Here is a 20,803-nt window from a genome sequence, read left to right as displayed (position 1 = left end):
CCAGAACAGCGGCACAGTTTTTTTTTTTTGTTTTTTTTTACTGAACCTTACATTGCAACACCATACATCAAACATCAAATCTAAATTAATCTATGGCGTCCATCGTTGATGCGCTGACCCCTAAACATCAAGAAAATCTCAAGAACATCAATGAGTTGCTTGCTGCAAGTCATTTTTTATTAGGCTTTCATATCCTTTATAACCGGGCTGCACAGTGGCGTAGTGGTTAGCACTTTCGCCTTGCAGCGAGAAGATCCCCGGTTCGCGTCCCGGCTTTCCCGGGATCTTTCTGCATGGAGTTTGCATGTTCTCCCTGTGCATGCGTGGGTTTTCTCCGGGTACTCCGGCTTCCTCCCACACTCCAAAAATATGCTGAGGTTAATTGATTATTCTAAATTGCCCGTAGGTGTGAATGTGTGAGTGCTTGTTTGTCTATATATGTAGCCCTGCGACAGACTGGCGACCTGTCTAGGGTGTCCCCTGCCTTCGCCCGAGTCAGCTGGGATAGGCTCCAGCCCCCCCCGCGACCCTAGTGAGGATTAAGCGGTGTATAGATAATGGATGGATGGATGGATCCTTTATAACCTCTGTGTTCGTGTACCAACAGCTCTACTTTTCACTGCGTGATCCACTTTGCCCCAAGGGATCAATAAGGTTTACCTTAATATCTTGTCTCTTCTAAACTTGAGAGGCCACACACTTTGATACAGACTGTAACTTCTCAGCACATATCACAGAAGCACTGTGCACTTCAGCACGTTGACTGCATTTGCATTGTTATTGTGGACTGACTATCAGATGAGCAAAACCTCTTGTCATTTTGTTGCTCCTGTCAGGCCATTTGGAAATTTCCTCTGAATAATTTAAATTATCATACTAACACTGTCAACACTCATCTTTTTGTTTTGCTGCTGTCAGCAAGAGATTTACACAAAGGTAGACAATGGCAGGATTTATGCACAAATGTATTTATGTGTGAGTGCATGCGTGTAAACATATGTACTACGCATCTCAAGGAAAAGACAGCCACACAAAAAGCAGAAATAGAGAAAGCTGGGTATATATGCTAAACAAATATTTGTGCACTTGAGGCTTTATCTGTTTATTGAAATATCTACAAATCTAGATTACATTGTTTATTTTGACTCAAAATGATATAAACAAGTTTTTAAAAAATATTTTTTAATAAAAATGCCATATCCAACTCTTTTCATACTTTTTCTCAGTAATTAATGGCAAAGCCTATATTTGGCACCACAGAAATCAAACAGTTCTTATAACCAATAACCAATCGCTATCCAAACAGTGTACTTTATATTTGAACATGAGGGGAGATAAATTGCACTGTGCAATAATAAAAAAAAATTTTGAAAGGAGATTGTCTATGAATGCATTTTGAGATGGTTAGCCACCTTGTAATTTTTTGTCTACTAGCACCATTTAACAACAATCTCCATACATTTATGCAATTACAAACTGCAACCTTCCTCTGCTGGCCAAAATTAAGCTGATTTGGCTGCTTGACCTAATGCACTCCTGTTAGCACTGTCTCTGTTATTAATTTAATCTGATATTATCTCAGATTTATGAAATTAATCTACAGTCTATTGAGAACAGACAAGAAGCAACAAAACAGCAGGGATGTATTAGGAAAACAGAGACTGCAGCACACTGACATTTATAAAAGATAAACTAACTGCTTATAGTGCTGTGAATGTACCATTAATGCTACCTTCAGTCTGATACCATTTGTGTTGCCACCGCAAGGAATAAATTCAGGATTAATGTCAGCAATCCAACTGAATCATCCTCCAGATAAATAAATATCATTGGATTAATGCTAAGGCTTCTCTTCTCAGTTTGAACCTGAGCAGTGAGCAGTATATGTGTGTCAACATGTTAGTCAATCAGTTTCTGAATGAGTCGCTTCTCTGCACTGGGGAGAAGGAAGACGCGCTAATGCTAGGTTAGCATAAATAACAGTGTTCTGTTCAAAGGGGCAGAGTTCAAAAATGCTAACTGGGTTTACTGAGAAGAGTTAGTCTGTTGTATGACTGCAGAGCAGAGGGACGTGAACAGTGTGTGTTGTAGGAACAGTGTCCTTTTCATTAACCTTCACCAGAGATAAGAATGACACCTGTAACCCTGGTAACTCTGCCCTGGCAACAACGATGGATACAGCTGCAGCCTTAAGATCTTCAGAATTATTTTTTTCTTTCAAATGTATGATATAAATGAGACTACAATGTGATCAAAACTAGGGCTAAACAATTACTGCAATCATTTTTAAATCACAATACGACCATATGCAATATCCAAATTGTAGGAGCTGCAACTTGTTGATAAAGGTAAAAAATCATCTTCTCAAGAAATAGGGGAGCATGTTTGATTTGTGTGGACCACAGTAAAAACTGTATAATTGTTTTCAGTATTAGGTAATAAAAAACATTATCATTTGCACTGGGATTGTGACTCATCAAAATCGCAGTATCTGTCAAAGCACTTGCAATACTGCTTTTCTTTATATTGTTCGGCCCTTATCAAAACGTTTCCAAAATACATGTTTGATAATAAAACTTAAAAACAAATGACACAAACTTGTCTACAGTCATAACACCTTTTTGTCAAAAGACTACCACTAAATCACAATCACTTCTAAACAAGTAAAAACAGGACAGCCACGCTAACGAGCAGAGTTAATAAAAGATTCTGAGTCACTTTGTACACATCTGCCAGTATCTGAAGGAAAGAGCATGTAAGGGAGGTGGGAAACAAAGTGTGTTTTACTGGTTCTGATAATCTGTGACCCTGCTGTTGCCCTCCTTACCAGGCGGTTGGCCAGGGAAATGGTGTGCGCCGTTGATTCTGCCTCCTGTTGGCACTTGAGCTTGTCTACAGTAGCTTTCTCAAATTTGGCTGTCAGCTTGGCCAGGTTCTCATTAAGGTGCTAATAGGCAACAAACACACAGACACAGAAATAGACATTAAAAAAATGGCACTTGTTAAAATAAAGTATGGTCATAAAGAATCCTCAAAGACAGAGAACAAAGACAGCAGAAGTCTTCCTATGAAAAAAAACTTATGTGGAGTGTGTGAAAAGTTGGGTAAAACTTATCATTCCCTATGCAGTGGATTTATTTGGCATATGGAAGCAATTAGCACAAGGACAAACAGGATTAATCGGTGTAGAGGCACACAGGTTCAGTAGATTAGTTTGAGGATTGCTAATTCCCCTTGGCTCCGAATCCACTCTCCGCTCAAGCGATCTGACTGAGTGGTGAAAAATGACAGAAGTCATGCTGGATCTGATTAACCGTCGTCACTCGGCACTCTGCAGGTTATGATGTAAGCTGCCACAGCGTCCCAAGTCCTGCACTGTGCTGGGGCTCTCCCGCACTGTTGGGCTGAATGTCAAAAGCCACTGAAAAACAATTATTTACAGCCGCTTTTATCAATAGGATTTTTAGGTTGATGGATTTGGTTTTAGATTAATGAACAGTAAAAGCCTTTAAAAGCATTTACACCAGCTTTGTATTGATGAAATGCTGGCGGTATATTATTACTGGAAGAGCTCGTGTCAACTGTCACTCAAGCATTGATAAAATAATTCATATCCTGAGTTTATGGTTGTTTCTATTTTATTTCACTAGCATTACATTCCTATTAAAGTGCATATCTCCAGGGTTTAATAAAGTTGTTGATCCATACTGATGTCTCAAAAATCTTTTATTAGCTAGATGTTGAGTTTTCTGACTTTCACAAATCATTTTTCAACTCTCAGTCTTTTGTGAATGAGTGAGCTCAGCAGCTAAAGTTTGAAGACATTTTTAGAGTGCGTTAGTGCATTTTGTGTCAAACAAATAATAGCACACAAACCAAGAACATGCCTTCAAAGGACAATAAATAATTTCTTTAATAAAATGGCAATATCATTTCAGAGAATATATCGTCTGGATTTTAGATATCAAAGTTGTCTTCTTTTGAAATAGATACTTGTCATGCAACAAATAAACTTTTCATTTCCTGCCTACTCAGTCCAATGCAATAGCTTACTTTGATCTTGCTCGTGATGGCAGTGAGCTTCTCCTGTGCAGCAGCTAGCTCTGCATTGGCCTTACTTAGAGCCTGACGTTTGGGTTCCACCTCACAATAAACCTCGTAGAACTTGACAATGTTTAAAACCCAGGAGCAGAGACCTGCTGCAGCATAAGACTTGGACGCCACCAGATCTGGCTGGAACTCTGGATCCTGGAGAGGATCACAAAGATACAAACACAACTGTATAAATGAAAAAACAAAAAAATGATTAAACATGTAATCAGAATTCTGTTTCATTCAGTTTAGACTGAGGACTGTAAGTACAGTATGTTAATATACTAGCCTACAAAGCCAAAATGCCATAACTATATGTAAATGTATGTGGTCAATATTACATTGAAATGAGAATATGGCCTTTTGGCATATGCTAAGCTTTGATAGATAAAATGTAGTGTAAATTTCATCAGTGAGGGATCAAGGATCAAATAAAGTTTATTTTGTCTTATCTTTTTAGATAGCTAGATAGATAGCTAGCTAGATAGATAGATAGATAGATAGATAGATAGATAGATAGATAGATAGATAGATAGATAGATAGATAGATAGATAGATAGATAGATAGATAGATAGATAGATAGATAGATAGATAGATAGATAGATAGATAGATAGATAGATAGATAGCAAAGTCCTCAGAAGATAAGTCTCCTCTCTTTGCCAAGAGGAGAGTCATTGTACAGCATTAAGGCAGTGGTCATGGATGATGTACTGAGTTCACTTGTTTTCTTGTAGTACTTTTGGCATTAATACTTATACTTCAGGGTATCCCTAAAGTCTGCACACATAGGAAATCTCCTTAACTATAATTTATTTGCCTCCACAGACTACAGTTTTTCTTGATTGATAAGGCACTAAATTCCATTCACTGCAGACATCCACCAACTGTCTGCACACTTTTCTCAAAAACAGGACTCTGGTGTGAAAACCTTGAACACTATTCATGGTTTGCATACAGTTTCCAAAGCTCTTGCACTCTTTTTACAAAAGACTGAACACATTTTTTTGCTCATTTGAAGACATTTTTCACTCATAGCACACATTTTTCAAAAAGTGAACACTAGGAAGCAGAATTGGGACACTGTTCCAACATTGCTGTCACAATTAAGACACAACAGGTCAAAGCTGAAAAAACTTTTGCCAATGAACTGCACACCATAAAACCTGCTGGGAAACAGCATTAGCTGTTCAGAATGCAATCTGTTGTTAAGGTCAGCAGATGGTAAGGATGGTGCATAAAGTAAATTGTTTCAGGTTTATTGTGGTTTACTTTACATGTATGTAAATATTGTTTGTCACTTGTCTATACTAGAACAATACATGCAGTCAGAAATGTTCTGAGAATACTGTAAAAAATCTACTGCATAATTCTGGTTCACAAGTGCCAGTAAAATTATAGAAAGTGTACATGACTGACTTTTTCTCTGTTTTGTGTGCATTTGTTCCAGAGAGTTTTTCAGTTGGATTCTGATGATACACATGAATACATCTGGGACAATGTTAGTTATCATAGAGGACTATTAATTCGGTAATGGTTCAATATGAACCCTCAAGTTATTGTGGTTTTTTTTGCCGCCATATTCTCCCTTTCTGAATCCTATAGAAGAATTCTTCTCTACATGGAGGTGGAAGGTATATGGCAGCAGCCATACTTTGGGAAAATCTCTTGCAATCAGTGGTCTTGGCATGTGGTAATGTTTCTGTTGATGCATGTCAGGACTGGATCAGACACACTAAGTCCTTCTTTCCATGTTGCCTGGCCAGAGAAAACATAGCTTGTGATGTTGATGAGATCCTGTGGCCTGACCAGGCTGAAAGAACTGATGCAGACGTGGAGTAAATATTTGCATACTGGACTGTGTACAACACAGTGCTGTATTTTTTGTCTAACATATTTTTATTTTGTAATGGACAGTCAGGCACTGCAATGACCCCCTCTGATTCATTTATAGGATACATTTGTGTTTAAGTTGTCAGTTTTGAGGACTGTGTCATTTTTTTATACTTCATATGAAAGCACAGTGAGAGAAGAGTGTTTTGTATTTAGCAGTGCACTGTCCCACTTTTGCGTTGCGTGTGCTAATTTTTAAAACAAAGTTCAAATTTTGACAATAAAGTGCGCTTTTGACACAAGTGCAGTGCTTTGCGAATTGTATCCTAATGAAGAAAATAGGGTGAAGTGTTTTGGGAAATGTGTGTTATTTTTCAGGAATAGTGTCTTATCAATAGAGAAAAACTGTAAATACGGCTTTGTCGAAAGAAGAAAGAGTTGAACCGGTACTGCTCCGTGGACAGATAGGGTTAGGGTTAGGGAGTGATATTTTGGGGCTAGCATGAATTTTAGCCATGACCAGTTCTTCACTTTTGGCTGATACGTTTGGTCGTCCAGAATGGGGTTTCTCCATGACACTGTCCGTTACTTTAAACTTTTTAACCACCTTCGCCACCACGGAAAAGCCAAGTGGAATCCTCCTTGAATTACATGCACTAAATTAATCTGCTACCTTTCGATATGTCCATCTTTCATGCCCACTGAGAAGTACCAGTGGACATGAAAGATATGGTTTTGTCTGCTTTCGACAAAACCATATTTAATCTGTGGAGACAAAAAAATTATAGTTGATGAGATTTCCTGTGTCCAGACTTTAGGGACCCCCGGTAGTGTCCGTATTTAAGCACTCTCGGTGTCTGTTTTAATTAAAATAGTGCTTTGACTATATGTTGCCAGGTTAGAGGAGAAAATTAGATCCATGAGATCAATCACTATTTTATTTAAATGGTGCCTTGATTTTATTCAAATACAATTGGTACATATTTGTGTCATATTAACACATCCATAATAATATTTTTGGCTTTCAAATGTTAACTACACTATTTCACTGGTCACAATGACGACATCACAGGTCAATATTCATCTACGTTTGAGGACGTTTGACAAGGCTGTTTCACAAAAAGAGTGAGCGTACAAATCTAAGAGTAGAAGTTTGTCGAGCGCACAGACGCTGAGTTACAGTCAGACTGAAGCACAAGACTCTTGTGAACATAAACAGTTTTTAGCAGGAACAAAGTAGATCTGCATCCGCGGAGGGACTGTTTCAGAAAGAGGGCAGGTTTTTTGAGGGTAAGCATTACAAACGTATAGTGTAAGATTAAGAAATAACACTCTTAAAATTAAAAACTCCGCTCTGGATAAAGTCAGGACAATAAGTACATATTTGGTATATTCCCTGCAAGCTAGCCCCTGTAACTTACTAAACAGCAGCTACTGGCTAGTTCCAAATTAAGACATTAAAACATGTTGTAGAAGTGGCACATATTGAAGAGTCATTTGGACAGTAAACTAATTCAGTAATGTCAGTTACACACCTTTATCAATATTAAGTTTGGTACAACTGTTAACATTGTCCACATTGTCCACCTGTAGCACCTGCTGTGAGCTGTGTGCTTATGATTCCAAGATTCCATGAAAAGATTATGTTTAAGATCTGTGGGTGTTGTTTTCTTCATAAACATGTATTTTTTGAGAAACCACTATTAAATATGTTTTTTTTAAGAAGACACAGGAAATCATTGTAGATAAACAGTTTGAAAAAAAATATCCTGTGAGGTGTTCATAAGGAAGTTAAACTAAATGTCTTCATCTGCCGCACTGAAATACCCTGTATCCACTCCACTGAACTCCATAATCAGGATGGCTGTTAAATTTGTAACGCTTCATTTACTGGTTGAATTTTTCTGGCTGTCATTTGGATGCTTGACAGCCATAATGTGCCACTGTCATCGTAATCACACCCCTGCTGAATTTATGACTTATTAACTGAACTTACCAAGTGGCAGACATTGCATGCTGTGTGCCATTAGCATCAACATTGTTCAGTAAACGCTAATTGAAACGCTCACCTGCAGATAAGGTTGAATGGCCTTCAAGCATGCCTCTGGGATGTTTTCCTTGTTGAAGTTTATCAGAGAATCCAGGAATGAGTCCACTTTGGCCATCATCACCTTTGCAGCCTTCCAGCTGCGATCCTTTGGGACTTTGCCACCAGGTGCCATCAGGACCATGACTGCTGCTGTGACGTTGGTCACTGCTGCCACTGGAGAGCCAAACGACTTCAGTTCTGTCAAATTGTTCTGAAGTAGGAGAGACAGAGAAAATAATGGATGGAAAATGAAGGGGGTGATTTAATTGAGTTTGAACAACTGCACATCTCTGTGGTCTTCTGGGAAGAGGGGTTGAGGGAGGTGGGGGGAGTGGAAGAAAGAAAATGGACAGGATTAGAATAAAGAAAGAAGAACCTGTGCTGATTTTGAGAAGACAACAGAAAATTCTAATTAGGGCATCTTTAGAGAGCTCTAAGCAGTGATTGAACTGTCTGTTCTGCTTGTTTGAACAGAGAGCACCTTTTAAACACAGAGGGTGTTTTTGAAAATCCCCCAGGCTGCTCATAAACCTACATGGGATGTAAGGATGAAGTAAAATGTCTGCAGAACATAGGGAAGACATTATTTTTCAATGGCTCAATCCTGTGATTAAATATTCTTTTATACAGTTCAAGGCCTTTGTGGACATAACTTATTCCAGTAAAGCTGTGAAAACAAAATCACATAAAGAAAAAAGAGCACGACCCCACTAGGGAAAAAGAACAAAACTAAGATGGAAAAGTATGATGGAGAAAATCAATAAGCTGCAGTGAGGGATGAGAGTAAGTGACCTTATTGAGAGTGTTAAGGGCATCTTGAGCAGCTAGGAGAGCTGGTTCGGCCTTGGCTAAGTCCTCTTCACAGTCTCTCTGTTTGCCGCTGACCACCACAGCAATGGCTGCCACCTTTTGTTCTTCCTCATCAGCCACTGCCTTTTCCTTGGACACCTTCTCAGTTTCTATCCCGACCACCTGCACAAAGGATTTATTGCTGAGTTAATGCTGCAAGTTCTATCAGTGGCTTAGTAAACACAGCATGGATCGACTGAAAAAAGTAACCTACTAAAGAAGCAACAGTGTTCAGTTTAAAGAGTAGAGGAACAAACAAACACACACACACACACACACACACACACACACACACACACACACACACACAAACATTTAAATTACAAGTGTCTGAACATAGCACTAAAAATCAGTGAGAGGGAACTTCAAATGCTAATAAACCCAGAGCAAAGAGCACTCAGAAAAACAATGGACGGCATGCTAATTCTTAGCCCTCTAACCGATCTGCTATCGATCAATAACAGAAGATGAAAAAGATCACAGCTTTAAGCCCAGCCTTCTCAGAATTTCTGACATTGCAGTAAACAGTTTCTGCACTAAACATCAGGAATCTATCTGTGTATTTTCCAGAGTGATGGGGACACTGCTCCTGGAAGGACAAGTGGATGCTTAATTTTTAAAATGTCAATTTTCATTTCTCTGAGCACCACAAGTTCTATTAAACTCCCCTGTATTAGGAATTTCATCTACAGACATCCAAAATTGTCTGCATGGCTAGATACCACTCGAAATACTGGTGGTGAGCAGGGCCGTGCAGAGACCTTTGGAGGGGCAGGTGCTCAAAGTTAAGAGGGGGCACATGGAGCATGAATTTGAAACACTATACAGAAACATACCTGACAATATAACTGGCTGAATTGTAGCAACCCATACTCATAAAGAATGTAACATGGAAGCAGTGGTGCAGTGGTTAAGTCTCTGGACTACTGATCAGAAGGTCAGTGATTCAAACCCTGATGTGGCCACCATTGGGCCCTTGAGCAATGCTGACAAATTATTATTATTGTTGTTATTTTGAAGTTGAATTTAGATCACCATTAGACACTGGACTGTTTAACTGTGGCTACTCTTCCTGGAGTCCTTGCTTTGAAATTTCATATCTTTTCAAGACATATAGTGTATAGCCACGGATTTGCTCCATGGTGCTGATTCATAATCTGCCCTTTATTATTTGTAATGCTAATAATAAAGTTAAAAAAACAAAAAAACTAAATGATACAGAAATCATGTATTTAAATGAATTTGTGCTTTTATTCAATTTGACTATCCACTTTGCGCATGACAGCAAAGTGATAAAAGTTATATATTTTATATTTCTGCATATTATATTTAATTTATCTATATATACAAATGTTATAAACAAATACTGATATCTTTAAATAAGGTTGAGAAAATCACAATTCAAATTCTAGTTATTATTGCTACTGTATTTATACTGCAATAGTCATCTTGCAAAAATACACCATGCACAAACGAATACCACTACAAAACCTCCTCACTATCAGGACCATCAGTTGTTGAAGTCCTGCCTCAGGTCTCCGGTTTCTGGACTAGCGGTGCTAGCGCTGAGCTACAGGGCGTCCGGACACATCAGAGCAGTGAGGGACGTCTAACATGGATCATGTGACCGACCAATGGTAGATCTGAATTATTATTATTTTTGTTTTTTTTTTTATTATTTTGGGCTTTTACACACACACACACACACACACACACACACACACACACACACACACACACACACACACACACACACACACACACACACACACACACACACACACACACACACACTTACAAATAAAAAAACTAAATCAAATAAAGTTAAATAAAATTTAAAAAACAACTTTGACAAAAGGGCACTTTGGGCATCACGGGGAAAAGGGGCAGGTGCTTCAGCCCCCCCGCCACCGCACGTGCCTGGTGGTGAGTCATGTGAGAAGAAAAGCATTTCATATACACTATATTGCCAAAAGTATTCGCTCACCCATCCAAATAATCAGAATCAGGTGTTCCAATCACTTCCATGACCACAGGTGTATAAAATCAAGCACCTAGGCTGCAGACTGCTTTTACAAACATTTGTGAAAGAATGGGTCACTCTCAGGAGCTCAGTGAATTCCAGCGTGGAACTGTGATAGGATGCCACCTGTGCAACAAATCCAGTCGTGACATTTCCTCACTCCTAAATATTCCACAGTCAACTGTCAGCTGTATTTTAAGAAAGTGGAAGTGTGTGGGAACGACAGCAACTCAGCCACGAAGTGGTAGGCCACGTAAACTGACGGAGCAGGGTCAGTGGATGCTGAGGCGCATAGTGGCAAGAGGTCGCCAACTTTCTGCAGAGTCAATCGCTACAGACCTTCAAACTTCATGTGGCCTTCAGATTACCTCAAGAACAGTGCTTCAGCAGAGAGCTTCATGGAATGGGTTTCCATGGCCGAGCAGCTGCATCCAAGCCATACATCACCAAGTGCAATGCAAAGCATGGGATACAGTGGTGTAAAGCACGCTGCCACTGGACTCTAGAGCAGTGGAGACGTGTTCTCTGGAGTGACGAATCATGCTTCTCCATCTGGCAATCTGATGGACGAGTCTGGGTTTGGCAGTTGCCAGGAGAACATTACTTGTCGGACTGCATTGTGCCAAGTGTAAAGTTTGGTGGAGGGGGGATTATGGTGTGGGGTTGTTTTTCAGGAGCTGGGCTTGGCCCCTTAGTTCCAGTGAAAGGAACTCTGAATGCTTCAGCATACCAAGACATTTTGGACAATTCCATGCTCCCAACTTTGTGGGAACAGTTTGGAGCTGGCCCCTTCCTCTTCCAACATGACTGTGCACCAGTGCACAAAGCAAGGTCCATAAAGACATGGATGACAGAGTCTGGTGTGGATGAACTTGACTGGCCTGCACAGAGTCCTGACCTCAACCCGACAGAACACCTTTGGGATGAATTAGAGCGGAGACTGAGAGCCAGGCCTTCTCATCCAACATCAGCGTGTGACCTCACAAATGCGCTTCTGGAAGAATGGTCAAAAATTCCCATAAACACACTCCTAACCCTTGTGGACAGCCTTCCCAGAAGAGTTGAAGCTGTTATAGCTGCAAAGGGTGGACCGACGTCATATTGAACCCTATGGATTAGGAATAGGATGTCACTTACGTTCATATGCGAGTCAAGGCAGGTGAGCGAATACTTTTGGCAATATAGTGTATATCATATATATTCTTGCCTGGATCAACTTGTCAGCGTCCTCATTCTTTTGTTGGAGTTCCACTTCTTGAGCAGCAAGCTTGGCCTTGAGGTCATCCACCTACCAAAGGATGAGACAGTGGAGACCAGAGGGTCAGCAGGATGTGGCTGGCTGATATTACTGTCTAGCTGAAGATCTGGATGACTGAACAGAGAATCATATTCAGTGGACCAATATGAAATAATCTTGCGAAATTACATGTTCTTCAGTGTATTCCTAAGTCAAGTTTAAGGTTGCAGTAGGCAGACATCTACAGAAGCCAAAAAAAACCAAAAAACAAAATCCCACCAAAAACAAAAAATACAGATTTTCCAATTAAAAGTCTTCTGACCCATTGTGCCACACACATCCTGATGTCACTGTGGACTTTGTTACCTTTTAAACAATCTTGTCTGATTAGTATGGAATTTTTGTACAATACAAATGCTGCCCATCCCAGCGCTGATGTAGGCTGTGGTCTTCTTGTTAGATTGTAGTAGTAGTAAGTATAATTTTAAAGTACTGACTCATTACACAAGAGTTACCATTGTATACATATATTTATACAGTATATTTTTACTGTTGAAATATGATGTATTTTAATACTTTAACACATGTTTTCCCACATGTTTGTATCAGCTAGCTGCTTCGTGCCATGGTAAATTACAAGTACAGATGTCCTGTTACCTTCTATCACTTTTTGTAGCATGAGGCTGTTTGCCACTTTCTTTTTCATGTTTTATGGCTTGTAACTCTCTAATACGACCTTCTGCAGATGTTATTAATTGAAAAATGTCTGCATTGTGTTGCTACACATCATAAACCAAACAGGTTACTTTTACAGGGACAACTCAACTACAAGTTAAGAAAATATTTACTTTCTTTCCAAGAGTTAAGGAGAAATAAGGAGATCTATCCCCTTCGGATGTTGGTGACTTTGGTACTAGCATAGAATGAAGACTGGCAGCAGAGAGAAACAGATGGCCTGGCTCCATCCAAAGTTCAAAAATACACTTACATACACCTCTTAAGTTCACTAATTAACAAACTGCTTCACATTTGATTTATCTGTACAAAAACACAAATATGAACAGCTGGTGGTTTGACAGGAAGCTAGGTATAAATAATGAAGTCATCATGGAGTCAGTCTGCTATCACATGAAGAGACAGAAGACACTGAGTCAGCATAAATCCAAAGAAAGTCTTAGAAAAGTTCTACAAGATGCCTGAAACATCTGGTGTTGTTTTAGAGACAAAAAATGCTCACAGCAAATAATTACTCAATATAGGATTCTGATCTTTTCTGCACTATGCACCAGGTTAAATTTGCTCTACCTGGTTGATCCTGCCAGTAGCATATGCTTGTCTCAAAGATGAAGCCATGCAAGTCTAAGTACACACGGCCGGTACAGTGAAACTACGAATGGCTCATTAAATCAGTTATGGTTCCTCCAGAGTAAATTTGCTCTCAGCTCTCGTAGGAGGCGGTCGCACTTTTCCTTGCTCTGCTATCTCTGTTCCTCCCTACCCTCATGTCTCCCTGCTTGCTGCATTTCTTCGTCTTCGTCTCGTCTGTCTGACTTGGAGCGATCGCTTGGCACTGGACCTTCGAAACACCGATCATGGAATTGATTAACTGGTCTCTCAACGCAATTGACAAGATTGTCGCCACAAAGAGCACAGGCCTAGGGGAGCCTACCTGCCCGGATGGGAGTTTCGCCTCTGGTTACGTGATCGACGCCTGGGGCAAGTGGAGGGGATCATGTGCCTGGCACCCCTATCCGTGGAGGATGTGGAAGATGTTTATATATTTGGATTTATGATGACAGGCCTGCTGATAATTGGCTTGTTCACTGGCCTGAGCTTCTGGAAAATCAGGAAGACCGCAGACAGAAACGACGTCCAAACTCCGTGCCTGCCTACCTTGCCCCGTTAGTTCTGTTTTCCCTGGTTTTGTAAGTACATCGTTTGTTGCCTGGTTAAGATTATCCCTGTTTGGTTTTTGTGGTTTAGCTGTAGGCTTTTGTAGGTGTAGTGGGTGTAGCTTATTTTTGTATTAGGTTTGGCTTAGTGCCCCCCCATCCTCCATTGGTTTACTCTTTTCTGTACTGGTTTTTGTTTTGTTTAAATAAAGACCTGTTTCAATTGCCACCTGTCTGCCATATCTGGGCCTGTGTCTGAGTTCTCCGAGGCAAGACACGAAACCCCAAGCCCCACAGTGGTGTATGAATGGGTGAATGAGAAACCCATGGCAAAGTGCTTTGTAGAATCTAGATGAGGTTAGCAAGTGCTATGCAAGTTAACCAAATGCTTTGCATAACACCATATAAAATTTAAAATCTATTAATTACAAGCTTTGTCATTTTCATGTATTTCTATTGTTTTTTACATGGGACAGCGACAGACTACAGAAACGCTGCTCACAAACAGTTCCAACCATGTAACCTTCTGTAAAATCACTATTCCATATTTTCATTTACGAGCTGATTAATGATTGGCCAAATTAGTATGCTGATCTCTGAGGCCCTCTGAAGGTGCTCTATAGGCATTAGCTGCAGATGCTCCAACATGACACTGTTGCAGGTTGTTGATTTGTCTCTGTTTGTAGGTACTGACCAATGCTGACCTGGAGTCCCCCACAGGCCTACAGATGAAATGTTGAACTGTTCCTTTAAGTGAAACATACATAAAATATAAAAGGGCAAATGTACACACCAACAAAAAAGCTTCTCCAGTCTACATAGACGAAGAGAATAACAAATGCAATGACACGAGGAGGCTAGTCAATAGTGCATGGGGTTGGGCTATTGACAATAATTATTTTTTTACTCATTAAATTGTGTAAGCAGCAATCATTTTGTGTATTATGGACACTAATGAATCTATTGCCATCATCTAATTGAATCTGTCAGGCAGCTTTGACATACTGATTATTTGTTTGTGTTGTGCGAATCAACGCTGGATCATATTAACAACACAATCCCTGATCATGCTTGATAGCAATTTAATCTAAACCTCAACATCTTCTCTGTTCCTCAAAGCAATAAATAGGATTCCGTGGCTCAGGAAAATTGAACAAATAAGCTTCACAAAGGAGCCTAAACCTTTGCAGATAACTTTTTGTGCCCTGCAGGATTGTGCTACAGACCATGCATGTGACCTTTAATCCATTGCAAGGAAAAAATCTAAGCCTGTCCAAGTGGATAAAGGGACCAAAAAAATGTGTGGCATGCATATGTGGAAAAAATAATAGCATCAGGATCAAGAGCTGCTATCAGCATGCGCACACACATGCATAGGCCAAGGACGATCATAAAGAAAATTTAAAGCTGTTACAAATTCCTCATAACTGCCTAACAAATAGGGCTCTGTGTTACTGTCCGACTCCATCAAAACGTTGCACTGGGGAAATAAAAACAGACTGTTTTTCATGCTTGTCTTTCAGCTAATTTACAAACAGGAAATCAGGCCGGTGGGAAGACGGTCCTTTTGGGTTGCGACGATTCTATGCGAAAAAAGATGTGGTCGAACATTAGACGAGCGCTGAGTGAGCCATCAACATGATGAATAGGCAGTGGGGTAGACAGGAGGGGGAAGAGTGGAGAAAAGAGACCCACTAATTGGTGGGAGACAAGGGTGATATTCAATACATCTGAGCTGCTTCTGTGTTTATCTGCTGGAAATCCGAGCAGGAAAAACACATTTCTGTGCTCCTGACAGTTTTCATAAAACAACCCACTCTAACTCCCTGCTGCTGGGAATGTAAATGAGAACAATTGTTTCTGAAGGCAATATAAGACTTGATACCAAAGCAAGAGACTCTACCCATTCATCCATGTGTGACGGTTTATGGACTCAAAGAACACATTTGAAATCAACAGATTTTAGTAGTTTGGGATTTCAGTGTTTGGCTTGCATTACCGTGGTGACTAAATATAGCTTCATTCATGCAACAAAGAGACATCTGGCTGTTGGTGCATCTGGGGGTGGGTGGGTGGAGTGTCTAATGTTTCCAGTTATTCTTTTAAGGGAAATCCCTCTGTTTTCGTCTTTCCCAATGCAAAGAGCTGTCGGGATTTAGCTGCTATTGATAAGATTAGGTTAGAGCGATTACATCTAACATCTCCACACTTTCAGTAGGAGCCTTTTAACTGCAAACACTAACTGCTACTGCTATTAATACTATGATTACTCATATTCTGATTGCTATTCCTACTTTCACTTTTTAAATTAATGTATGGTGTTCAGAATGATTACTACTTGAACTATTACTAGCATTGTGCCAGTTTCTGACTACACTACATTTTTTTCTGATAAGACAGTTACAGTGTCAGATTAATTGGCAGCTATAGAGTCACAAATGCTTGTCATGACTTGGTCGAGAGACGTGATAGACTACATTTTGATCCGCAACCAAACATAGAGTATATAACAGAAATGAGTACGTCACATAAATGTCACATGATTTAAAATACTATCACCTTACAGTAATTGTATTACTTTTAAGTTGTAAAGTAGGTATTTACTCATATGTCAAATTAAAAATGAAATATATATATATATATATATATATATATATATATATATATATATATATATATATATATATATATATATATATATATAAAATATATATATATATAATATATATATATATATATATATACTTTTTTTTTTTTTTTTTTGCTTCTTCAGTACTTTGTAGGTCCACATTTTCATGACAGACTCAATTATCCACAGCACAGCAAAGAGAATACCAGTGTTGCGCACATTTCTGGAGCAATTTTCTGCTGTGCTTCACATCAGGACTATGCGTTCACTGGGGCAGTCCTGGTGAGGTTCAAATCAAACACAGTGGACGTCATCTGAGCTGAACAATTTATCTAAGTCTCATCTGACATCTGACCAAATAATGTTCTCCCTGCATCAGGCTTTTTCTGTTCTTTTCTTCATGCAGTTTCATGCCAAGGAGCAGGCAAAGATGGTTTTCTTGAATGCTGCCCAAAGAGGCTGATGTTCTGCAAGGTTCTTTACAATGTCTGTGCTGTTGCAGAAACTCTGATTTCCATTTACAACCCCTGTGCCATGTCTGAAGCACATGTCCATCTATTTTTAAGATTTAGATAATGCAAGTAGTGCACTGTCTGTGGCGTTATTTTAGGAAGACCAGTGTGGCTCTGACTAGTATTACAGCTCATTCTATACTTCTTGATTAATGCTGCAACTGTGTTTCCACTGTTTTATGTTGGTCACTGATCCTCCTGTGTCCTATTCCATCTTTTTGAAGTTTCACAAGTTCTTGTCCATGACCAGCCATGATGCAGATATGCAGATAGACACGATACATAGATGGAAATGTGAGAAAGGTCTGGTGCTTACAGGGCATTTTAAAACCATGTTCTTGCAATTAGGTTATAATACTCTACTTGTCAAAATCAACATATATTTGAAATAGTGTCAGGAAATACAATTCTGAATCATTTGAAATTTATGGGACATTGCACTTACTTCTGCTGGATACTGTACAATAGAAATCACATGTGCGTTGCACCAAGGGGATAGTATGGTTACAGTGTGTGTGTTTCAGATATTCGGGGGGGGGGGGGGGGGGGGGTCTGGAGTCTATCCCAGCTGACTCGGACGAAGGCAGGGGACGCCCTAGACAGGTCGCCAGTCTGTCGCAGGGCTACATACAAAGACAAACAATCACTCTCACATTCACACCTACAGGCAATTTAGAATGATCAATTAACCTCAGCATATTTTTGGACTGTGGGAGGAAGCCGGAGTACCCGGAGAAAACCCACGCATGCACAGGGAGAACATGCAAACTCCATGCAGAAAGATCCCGGGAAAGCCGGGACGCGAACCAGGGATCTTCTTGCTGCAAGGCGGAAGTGCTAACCACTACCCCACTGTGCAGCCCCCAGCCCGAGTTGTCATGTTATTTTCTATCTACTGAGCCTGTGCCATTTGGAGGGAAGTAAAATGCAGTATATCTTGTTACTGGAAGTAGTTTGCACTGTTCAAACATACAAACGTTACCTTACCACAGGTATTTGTTTCAAAAGCTTTATGTCGTGAAAAACTGAGATTTGGAAATGTGTTTCTTGTGCCTTGTCATTTTGTAAAGATGTCATTTATTTTTGCTATTTTTTTATTTTATTATTTGGAAATACCAGAATTTGCACATTATTTTACATTTTTGACTGATCATATCATTACAAAATAATTTATCAGACATTACAATCAAACAGTTATTCAGTACTTGAGTAGTCTTTTCACCAAATGTTTTTTTTACTCTTACTTGAGTACTTTTTTGGATGACTACTTTTTATTTCTACTTGAGTGATATTATTTTGAAGTAACGTTACTCTTGCTTGAGTACAATTTTTGGCTACTTTACCCACCTCTGTCATAATGCTACTTTACTACTGCATATTACAATAACTGCTATTACTACTACTGCTAGCACTATTAAAACTTCTACTACACATAGTATTACTTCCTCCTATTACTCCTATTACAAACTAGTACTACAACTGCTACTATAATTATAATTATTACTAGTACTACTAATAACGTTCTACATTACATTCTGCATTTACTATTTTCACTAGTTGTACTAGTGTTACTTATTCTGCCACCAGTATAAAACCTACTACAAATATTTATACTCCTGCTACTGCTGCAATACACACAAATATCAGTTCTCAAACCAACATAAACATAAATAACAGTACTTATAATAGGGCAGCCATCAGTGCGGATGCACTAACAAACACAGGCTGCATTAACGGTGGTTTGCTGCTTTAAAGAGCAATATATATAAATATATATATATATAGATGAGTGTGTGTGTGTGTGTCTCTGTATGCTTGTGTGTCTGTGTGTTGGCTGGTTTCTACAGTAAACGGGAGTTGAGAAACAAAAACACGGGACACTGTGGCTTTCAACACTGACGTCACTGATGTGTATGGGGTGTTTATGCATGTGTGATTTTGTGCGGGTGGGAATGTGTGGGCCTGTTTATGCAAAGCAGTGGAGCTGCATGTTGAGAGTGAAATTGTACGTGTGTGTGCGTGTGGTTTTACATTCACTCACACAGTATAGCAGACCCACTATAATTAGGGGCGCTTCGCACACAGATTCCATGCTGCATTATTCATATAGGTCTCTTCTGTAAAGGTGTAGCGATGCTAAACATTTGAATAAATGGATCCAGGAGTAGATATTAAAGAGGGAGACATTAAATGATGCAAATAATCATATCAGAGAACAAATGCACAAATATCAGCCAGGTATTTTTCTGCTCAATGTATAACTTAGTAAGGGTAACCATCTGTGCGTGGCATACAAAAAGTATGTACTACGTGGGATATTGCAATCTACCACTACTTTTACTAATACTATTACTACAACTGCTTCTACTATTATTACTACACCTTCTAGAGCTATTATTACCACAACTACTACTGTTGCCTTTGCTTCTACTACAGTATTACTAATATCTAAAACTTCTACTACAATATATACTATATAATATCATAGCACTACAACTGATTTGACTAACGTTATTACTATTATTGCTACTGAACTGCTGCTACATTTCAGTGTTTCTCTCTGTGCAATATTACTGCTACATTTTCATTGCGCAATAAATGTGTGCGGATATGTATGTATGCAGGTGCGTATATATATATGTATATATATTTATGTTCTAAATGTTTTTTACACTCTATTTTGAAAAATTTTTGTTTTTGTTTCTTACCAGTCTGATGGCAAGTTTTTGCATCACAATTCCCTTCATAATGTTCACCAGATAGTGTATGTTCTATTTGACAATAAAAGTGGCTATTCTATTCTATTCTTACTATAGCGCCTCCATGATCACTGCTGTATTCCTAATGTTACTACAGGCATAATTGCTACTACTTCTACTAACACTAATACTGCTACTGCTACCACCAAAAGTATGAAAGCAGTGGTCACTCCACACAGACGTGCTTGTCTGTGTAAAATAAAGCAAAGTTAGTGGGTGGTCTGCTGTTGCTGGTGAGCTAACTGTTTGTAGGTCTGACTAGTTCTACTCAGGAATGCTCTCAATGGTCCTCTCAGTTTCTCTCTTAGTAGCAGTAGCGCTTTGGCCACTTCTGCAGACATGATAGGTCAAGTTCTGTGACTGAATGTCCGATGTTTCAGAAACGAAAAAAAATCACAAAACACCTTTCACGTTTTGCCTCATTCCCTTTGGTCTACAATTTCACAGCTACTACAAAATTAATTGTATATTAAAACACAACTTTAGGGTGAGGAAGACATTCAAGTTAAATTCTAATGATAATGACAAAACATGAATAGGAGCTGAGAATTCTTTCTTTGAGTTTAAAATACCTGCTGCATCACACAGCAGCAAGACCCATGTGAGTGTCTCCAAAGAAAGAGAGCACATTTGGAACACCAGAAGCAGCTTCATTCATTTCTTATAGTTAACATATTGTAAGTTATCTCCTGACATGGAGAAGGATCAATCAGCATCTGATGGTAAAGGACACCCTGTACTTCTCTTCACCTTAGACAGATGAGCTGACACACACCGTAACAGCTGATCAACTACAGCTAAATCATTTGTTAAGTAGCTGAATCCTGAAATCCATCACAACAGGATTAATTTACTGTAAAAGCCTGATCTGTGCAATCAAGCATTTTTC

At 39.2% G+C, this 20,803-nt stretch overlaps 1 protein-coding gene across 1 annotated transcript in view; it reads right to left on the bottom strand.

The window, feature by feature from the left end:
- The window catches only part of dnah9 (dynein, axonemal, heavy chain 9), a 248,565-nt gene that overhangs the window by 60,444 nt on the left and 167,318 nt on the right, over positions 1-20,803 (bottom strand). The window contains exons 55-59 of the mRNA XM_023276189.3: positions 12,093-12,173; positions 8,806-8,985; positions 7,994-8,224; positions 4,054-4,248; positions 2,828-2,947 (exon numbers count right to left, since the gene is read on the bottom strand). Of these exons, the coding sequence (XP_023131957.2) occupies positions 2,828-2,947; positions 4,054-4,248; positions 7,994-8,224; positions 8,806-8,985; positions 12,093-12,173 (807 nt within the window). The remainder of the gene's footprint in view (positions 1-2,827; positions 2,948-4,053; positions 4,249-7,993; positions 8,225-8,805; positions 8,986-12,092; positions 12,174-20,803) is intronic.

Source organism: Amphiprion ocellaris, chromosome 18 (genome assembly GCF_022539595.1).
Source record: "Amphiprion ocellaris isolate individual 3 ecotype Okinawa chromosome 18, ASM2253959v1, whole genome shotgun sequence".
Lineage (NCBI taxonomy): Eukaryota > Metazoa > Chordata > Actinopteri > Pomacentridae > Amphiprion > Amphiprion ocellaris.
The sequence above is the reverse complement of the archived record's forward strand: the minus strand, read 5'-3'. Positions and strand labels throughout refer to the sequence as shown.